Raw genomic sequence first — 8,987 nt, 5'->3', positions numbered from 1 at the left:
TTGTTGAACCTTTTTCAAGATATCATATTTGACAGATTTCTACGAATTTTTGACATGGAGATGGTCTTGTGAAGATCTACTCATTAAAAGGTTAAAAACTTACCCCCCCCCCCCCCCCCCCAATAATAATTTATGTGATATGGTTGACCAGCCCCATAACTTTTCAACTTTTTTCCCCAAGAAGTTGTGGGTCTTAATACATCTCTTGCATTAAGGAAGATGTTGAGAACTGCAAAATAGTAGGCTATAGTTTAGGGGTATACCTAATATAAACAAGGATTTGGACGTTTTTGAACTTTTAAAAGCCACAACTTTTCTTATTCATAATTATATCAGTTATGAAATACACTCATGAGTAGCTTTAAAATGGTGTATCATACATGGACATTGAGGTTGTAGTCTTGGATCTGGAGAAATGTTGTTTTGCCTTAGGGGTTAAAGGGTTAAGGAGTCAAAACACAGGGTCCACCCTTTCAAAACAGCCAATGACCAACATATAATTATCTCTCCTTACAGTTTTACCAAATGGATCAAACAAAGTGAGGAGAATAATAGAAATGATTACCAACAGTAAGGGGAATATGGATTTTGACATTGGAAATTAAAGGGTTAATTAAATTATAAAGATCGATTTTGAGAAACATTTAAAAGGAAAATTAATGAAAAAAACGTTACACGACGTTTCGACGACCTCATGAGGTCGTCGAAACGCCATGTAACGTTTTTTTTCGTTAATTTTCCTTTTAAAATTAAATTATAAACAATGAAAATTGCACCAATAGTCAACTGATAATTTTATTAGGTATTTCTATCATTGTTCTTTCATACTGTATGTTAATGCCCCATTCACACCAAGGCTTAAACACATTTAAAAGCTGTTTAGTTAAACACAGTTTAAAATTCTCTCCTTCATAAAAGCTACTTTTGGATTTTTGTCGGCTATAGATTTAGCACAGATGAAAGCATAACTTAAAGTTGATTTAAATCAGATGTCAAATCCAATGGTTCAGCTTTCTGTTGCCAATTTTAATTTTGTTAAACCTGGTTTGATTAAACATGCTTTGTTGGTGTGAATGGGCCTTTAGTTTTAAGGAGGCTTGTAAGAGTTTTTCATTGCCATAGTGTTGGTCAAATGATGAAAGGCAACAAAAAAAATTGTACATCTGATCATGTGGCCCAACTATAAATACTCTTGTTGGGATATAATTTAAGGCTAGTTCTGACATCATAGCTGTTGCCATGGTAATAGCTCAGCTCCACAAAAGGAACCTAAGTTGTTGCAAAATAATTATCTCAAAAACTAAAGTATATGTTGGTGGGCCGCCTACAGTTTGTATTGCTTTGGTGGAAAGTCCCCTAATTTCTCACAATAAATTCCTCTCACAATATGACAAAACGTTATCTAGTTGTCTACTCTTATGTTGACTGGATGACTTTCTCCCAAACATTTCTGTATGAAGCATCGTAATGAATGTTGCATACAGTGAACTCTCACCTTGCGGACACCTCACTATTATGGACACTCCAATAATACAGACAGCAGCTAAATCCTTGGCAAAAATAAATTACAGGCGTTTTCATTCAGACTGAAATAAATTCCCACTATTACGGACTCTTGCTATTATGGACACTTACTTGCAGTCGGGCCTGCGAGGGTGTCCACAATAAAGGGGGTTGACTGTAAATGCAAAAAATCAAGATAGGTCAATATGCGAAATTTCCAGATAAAAACTGTTTCCTGCAGCTTTCCGGTTTGCGTGATTTTACACTGCATTTCCTCTTCAGTGGAATGCACGCTACATGTACATTTCATACAAAATTTGATTCATTCAGCTGACGCATGTACCTTCGCTATGACGTGGATGGGTTATGTGCACACAGCTGAAAACCTTTTCAAACCTCCCAATAAATAATTATTATATAAACAATTAATAATTAACTATTGTTGTCTAGTGTAAGTTCTTTTAAAATATATTTTTCTCTTTTGTATAAATGTATGCCACTTAGATTTAGTTGTGTGAAAGTTTTAGCATAGAACATTCAAAACGAAAAAAAATATAAAACATTAAAGGGAACGTCTCAATGCTCTGAAAACAAATAGACGGTAATTGTCAGAAACAGTGTCTAAATATTCTAAATTTTAGTTTAAGAAGAAGAAATAACATTCAAGGGTGCTTAAAATTAGATATGATTGTCGCCTGTTTTCGCTCTTAAATTTCCCAGGCGCGGCAATCTTGTATTTCATGACGTCATTGCGTTGCCGCTATTGTTAGTAGACAGAAGTTCTTTTGTGTGAAACAATAGAGAACAATAGCGGCAACGCAATGACATCATGAAATACAAGATGGCCGCGCCTGGGAAATTAAAAGCGAAAATCATATCTAATTTTAAGCACACTTGAATGTTATTTCTCCTTCTCATTTACTAAAATTTAGAATTTAGACACTATTTCCAACAATTTACTGTCCATTTGTTTTCGGAGCAGAGGATCACTTTAACAATTTATGGCTAAACTTTTATGTCCATGGTGAAAAGGTACCGAAATTAAAGTAACAACAACAACAACAACCAGGGCTGTCACCAAGATTTCAAGCGGGGTATCAAACAGCTAGGAATTTCTTTTGGTTCTATTTTTCTTGTATTTTCCAACAAAAATAGCCGAGGGCCATGTTCTTAGTAACCGGGGGAAATCCCCAGCCCCCACCTCTTAATGACAGCCCTAAACAACAACAATTTATTTTAAAGTATGCAAAATTTAAAGAAGGAATGAAAGAATAATGATAGTACAAGCACAGTTCCACTTAAGAAATTATTACTTTGTGAAGAAGACTCTGGTAAAAATATTATTGGCCAAAGTCTTTCAAAGTAATGTCCTTCCTCTGGATTAGCATGATCATCCACAAATGAAATCGCTTTTTTATAAAAGTCAATTGGATGACTCTTAATCATGTCGCGAGTTGCTGCAAAGCATCCTCTCGGACAGGAGGGGAAGTCATTGGGGTGCGGATAGCCAAAGAGGTACTCAAAAAATTCCCCCAACGTCAAATTAGCACGACGGATCACACCACTATTTAACCAATCAAGCCACTTCCCATAGTGATTAATTCTCCCCCAGTCATCCAGACGTTGCTGAACTTTACAAACAACATTTTTCTTCACGTTGGAAATGTAGTCCATAGGATTTGGAAAGCATAAATTGTCAGCCAGTTCTTGACCGTCACCTTGAAGAAAAACAGTTACTTCAGGCAAGTTGTCATAGTTGTTTATGATGTGGTAGAGATAGGTCTGACTCTCTCGTCCAATATTAGGTAATCTATCCCAGGCATTCAATGGCAATGACGGCGGTTTCTGATCTGTCCCCTTGTGATACACATGGCAGTGACTGGCTATAGGTGCAAGCCAATCAAGATTTTCATTATAATGAGCTATCACAAATTCGTAGTCCAGCAACTTCTCATGGAAAAATCGCCCACTGTTCCTCCTGGAATTGACAAGATTTGCGTCAAAGTAGGTTTCCTCCGTGATACCTTTTACCACTTTGTCAGTAACTTCAACACCCTGCATAAACGAGTGGTCTTGATTTGCAACCTCATACCGCCAGCCTCCAAACCGACCACGCGAGAAAATGGAATTGGATTCCAACCAAGGTTGAACTTTTTGAAGAATCATTTCTCTGTTGATTGAAGGAACTGGGTAGCCATGGTCTAAACGGCGATAGTATTTCGAAACAACCATTTCTGGTGTACTAATGAACCCGTAAGTGATTAGTGCTTTAATAGTAGTGTCAATTAAATGGTCCTTTGTCCACTTTTCTGGGGTTGCGTTATTTTTTGGTTCTGCTGCCTCACACATAAGTGACCATTGTTTCCCAGGCTCTGGAACATGATCATCTGAGTAACTGGAGAAAACCGTTATACGATAGAAAGGAGAATCAGAATCAGGAAAGTACATCCAGGACTTCTTAATGAGAGTTTCAGGAGGTTGACCTGTTAATCCAATACCTATTACATGAGTGTGCGAGTAAACAAGTTGTGAAGTTAATTCTTTCATCTCTTGCAGAGAATCGTCTCTACCTGATATCATATTAACAAAAATGTCAAGTGGTACTGTTGATATCAGAGAGTCAAACTTAAACTTCCGTATTGTTTTCAGCAGTGGATCTGTCTCCACGATAACAGAGTTTGTGTCTATGTCTATCCCTATAACTTTATGGTGAAACTTAAACCACTTAGGTGGAAGAAGATCAGCCACTGCTTGCCAAATGCCACCTGTTCCACTATACTTTGGAAATCGAAAAACATTATTAGGTCCCCACGCAGAGTCTTCTGCAGCAGTTCCATTGTCATATTTAGCAATCTTAAGTTTGATCTTGGCAATATCTGGAACAGCAACTCGCTCACCCACCCAGACAGAGTTCATTTCAGTAGGATCTACTGTCCAAACTTTTCTGTTATACTTTCTCATAAACACCTCACATAGGCCAGTACCAAAATGACGTAGAAGCCATTCATCAAAGTTTGCAGGTCTTGCCGTCACTGGATGTTGGGCAATTTCTTCAAGTCCTGATAGACACTTTTGCTGGTCCACTTTGTCCATCACTTCAATATTATTTTGAACTGGGTATGGAATAAATCTTCGGTTGCCATCAGATCCCTTCATGAAGGCATAAGCAGCCCTTTGTCTCTGATTCCAGTCCTTTACCGCTGTGTCCAGCGTCCAGTCAAAATAATCGTAATGTGAAAATACCACATGGCCTCCCATGTCCCAGAGAAAGCCTTTGTCATCTCTCTCAGATATAGCCAGTCCTCCAGGCTTTTCACCTTGTTCAAGTATGGTTATCAATGTTCTTGAAGACTCTTTACTAAGTTTAAAAAGTCGAAAAGCAGCACCTAGAGCTGTGGGGCCTGCACCAATGATTATGATCTTGTGTTTGTTGCCTCCAACAAGTTCTTTAATAGCAATACCTGCAGGAAATACGACAAAAACATATGTTAAGTAAAGTTGTGGGCAACCACTTTCAGTTCAAACAAGACATTGATATAAGCTGCTAAAGTGTGAAGTGCTTTGGACAGTTCTTACAATTCTTGTAGTTTGGGCTAATGCATGGTGTCAAGAATGGGATGAGATTCAAATAATCTGTTGTAAATGAGTTCTTTGGGCTTGTCACACTTCAAAGGTTATGTAAATGAGTTCTTTACGTTTGTCACTTTTCAAATGTCAATACAATTAGGGCCGCTAACTTATAATTATAAGCTTGCACCCAAGACAATAGGATTTTATATTCTGACTACGGATTACGCAAAATCTTCTTTCTTTACTAATACAAGCCGCCGAGTAGCTTCAGTAATGTTTCTTCAAAAGTGACCCTGTATTCTCTGGCTGAATTGCAATCAAAACAAACGGAATATTTAAGCTTAACACATAAAGTTTTAAATTCTTTCACGAGCAAAATAACACCTAGGAATCACTTCACTCGAGATTAATCGTCTAAATTTCAATTTTCTCTGACTAAAGAAACAACTTTAAATGTATCGATTTCCGAGTTGTGCAAAGTTTAAACCAGACGGGATAAATATAAGTTAATGATGTGTGAGCGAAGTTCGTACAAGGAAAATGTTCGCGGACAATTCGACTACATCTGCTCACTGAAAATAAAGTCTAAACATAACTTACCGAAATGAGAGTTTAGCGTTTCAGACAAGTAATCAAAATAACCCAACAGAAGACCGGTTACAGCCACCAACAACCCAAATACAAGCAAAATAACTCTTAATTTGTAGGTCATCATCTTTGCCAAAAAATTCGTACATCCCCCATGCCCAGCGCATGCTTCATTCACTTCAAGCTGGTGGTCCCAGGTGACCGAAGTAACCGAGCTTTTGAATAGGGGCTTGGAGCCGAACACGATGTCAGTGAGCCTTGAAAGCGGTTACCATGCCAATAACACGCGACCTAACGCTTTCAAAAGAGTGTTTTGGTGCACATAAATCACATAAGACAGTTCAACTAAAAGAAGTGAGGAGGATACCGAATTATTAAAAGTTTTAAATTACGGCAAGTGATAATTTGCAGTTAAGGAATTCATTATTACGTGCACTGATTTTAAGTTTTGATTCAAAAATACGGGAATCAATTTCAATGAAGCTCTCTTTACACCCACCCCAAAAAATTTTACTTTCCACCTTCCCCCCCCCCCCCCCCGCTTCCCCTCGGGCATGGCTACCGTTGTCTTCATGTTGTGGATTTATCAGTTTTGCCCAAGCGAGGAGGTCACCAAGGTTAGGGGAGCGACGGTAAGTGAAGACAGCCGGTTCAGTAAGACTCTATTGAGGAGTGGAGAATCATTAGTCTAATACCGCGACAGCAGTTCAGTCCTATGCATGCCAACTTGCTGGGTCACTAAATTACACATACATTAAGTTAATTCCTCTGGAATTACAGCCCAACATCACTGACGGGGAAGCTAACCTCATAGAGAGAGGTAAAACGTTTTCGGACAACGGCCTGAACGTTGAATGAACGTTATTCATGGGTCATTTCTAGTTAGTCTTTTTTTTTTCACCTTCGTGTATATATCTTATAAGCCGTTATAAACACTATGTCATGTGCAATAGTCAACCATTAACCATTTATGTTTACTCTCAAAGTCAAATTTTTAGAGTTGTTACTTTCTCTCACCGCAACTCTGGCGTGAACAAGACTTGTCAATGTGGCACAAGTTGAAATGTTGGCCCAAATAAAATTGCTCTTTGTCCGAGTATAGTGTCAGTCCTACAATCAGTTTGGTTTGATTTACACGCCAAGTGAAGGCACGTGCATCTAGCAAGCTACAAGAGATCCGGCAACGAAGAGTATTCACAACAGTTTATTTGTGCGTCCTTACATAGCATTCAAAAGTTCCTTGCTGAAAATGCATGGTATCCCTTTCACACACCCATACTCCGATAGTGGAAATCGGTGGTCTGTTCAAGATATCTTGAAGGGTTCTTTTAAATACCCAGATGCCAATAGATAGAACCTTAATTTAAGTGTCATGTATTTAGCCCATGTTGACTTACTGGAAAACTAAATAAATCAGTAATTCTGATTAACCTATACGATACTTAAAAAATGAGTTTTAACAATGCAGTGAAAGAGTCCTCAAACAATTTAAAAAAAAACTGTCGTCGGTAAATGAACAGGGGCACCCAACGACAGTTTTCTCTCAGATCCTCTGAAACGCAATTTTAGGCTATCTGGAGTGCTTTTAAAGCTCTGTACGTTCAATTCAAGCCGCACTATAATATTCTTATCTGTTCGGTCATTCTAGGGGAACTTGAGTCTTTTCGAAATTATTAGGGCATTTTTGTCCATTTTCCGAAAACCTTAGGTCTTATTTCGTTCCGAAAATCTTAGCTGACCTTTTTTCGGTGTCCAAAACGACATTTTTATGAATTCGAAAACATTAGGCCGTAAATATCCCGTATCACGAACATTCGAGGTGAAAATTCCCTTCAGAAAATTGTAGGGGATTGAGGACCTTCCGAACAGATTGCGTTGGGTGCCCCTGAATGAACATGGGGGTACTAGATAAATTGCAATTCTTAGTTACCTTCTTATACTTTAAAAATGAATATGTTACAATAAAATGGCACTGGAAGAAGCGAAACATATGTAGGGTAACTTACAAATAAGGAAACTGGTCATAACAAGTTTGTTCAAAGAGGACCCACCTTGTCTGGGGTAGGGGGGTTATCGAAGACACCACCCATCTCTAATGTACATTACCGACAACATTTTATTGGCTTTAAAATTTGAGTTGACACAGAATTATTTATCAGCTGTTCATGCATCCAGCAATTGCTAGAAAAGAAAAACAAGAAAAGAAAAGTGAGGTTTGAATCTCATTGTCATTTTTTACTGCTGGACAGAGGGATGGCTATGCAATAAAGACAGCATCTTTTGAAGTTGAGGAAGGGGGCGCAGGCAGAGACCACCATCTATTTTATGGTTTGATGAGTCCTGTTCGGGTAAAGCAGTTTTGAACATTTCTTCACTATTGGCTGCACAGGTTACAGCAATTGCTGTTATTAGAAAGAAAATCAGAGAGATTCAACTTTTTTATTTTGTTCTAAAAAACCGCTAAATTAGGCGAATCTCTACCATGTTTTGACCATTGAGTGGTCCAAGATATCCGAATAGAATGTTTGCTAAGCGTGCATTGTTAAAACGTGGTAATACAAAATAAATGTTCCGAAACGAGTGTGTGGGGTCTTTACGGACAAAGAGATCGGAAACGGAAACAGGTGCGGAGATCGATCTTGTCTTTGTACATAAGTACCGCAATACCTTGTAAACGTCCGTTGTATAATGTGGGCGCATAGGCGTATTGGGGCGTCCTAAGAGTTCTTCATGTGTCGGGGTAGGATCCTTTTCTATACTTCAGTTCATGAAATCCCGACTCTTTTATATACCTCCAGCCTATACAAGGTACCCCTTTTGAGCAGGGCCTCCTCGTATAGTCATAAGGGAGCTTTAGCAACGACGACGGCCACGGTGACGAAAACGTCAAAAAGGCAATAGGGTTAATGACCAAAATAATAATAATAATAATAATAATAATAATAATCTTTACATTGAGGAAACTTTTTCACAAAATGTGATTTTCGAAACGGACCTCAAAGATTAAGATAAAAATGTATACATAAAATTAAAAGAAAACAAAGAAAGATATATAATTAAATAGGTACATAAATTATATTAAGAAATTAAAAACATGTCGCTTGACCAAAACAACAACTCTGCACGTGCACTATCTCTCAATTCGAAGCACGAGGAAACAAATGAAGTTAATTGAGTGTTTATAAAATAGTCAGTTGAGTTTTTTATATGCGATAGTAAAGTTTCTTTTACTAATAGTCGTGTAAATGGAAGGCTAGGTTCTATTTTAGTAAAGAACATATCTCTTAAAGAAGAGTAGCTTGGGCAATCTAATAAAAAATGAATTT

General features: G+C 37.8%; 1 protein-coding gene across 3 annotated transcripts in view; it reads right to left on the bottom strand.

Annotated features, from left to right (window-relative positions):
* Positions 1-779: 779 nt before the first annotated feature.
* Positions 780-8,987, bottom strand: part of LOC146470827 (uncharacterized) — an 18,025-nt gene continuing 9,817 nt past the window's right edge. For 2 of the 3 annotated variants that reach the window (XM_085121514.1, XM_085121513.1), the window contains exon 2: positions 780-4,964. In XM_085121514.1, coding sequence (XP_084977640.1) covers positions 2,740-4,964 — 2,225 coding nt within the window. In that variant the 3' untranslated portion in view covers positions 780-2,739. Of the gene's footprint in view, positions 4,965-5,673; positions 5,850-8,987 lie in introns of those variants that run through there. The other variant, XM_085121515.1, reaches the window with a different exon arrangement.

This window comes from Pavona decussata, unplaced genomic scaffold, assembly GCF_977016875.1.
Source record: "Pavona decussata unplaced genomic scaffold, jaPavDecu1.1 SCAFFOLD_110, whole genome shotgun sequence".
Taxonomy (NCBI): domain Eukaryota; kingdom Metazoa; phylum Cnidaria; class Anthozoa; order Scleractinia; family Agariciidae; genus Pavona; species Pavona decussata.
This window is presented reverse-complemented; position numbering and strand designations above follow the sequence as displayed.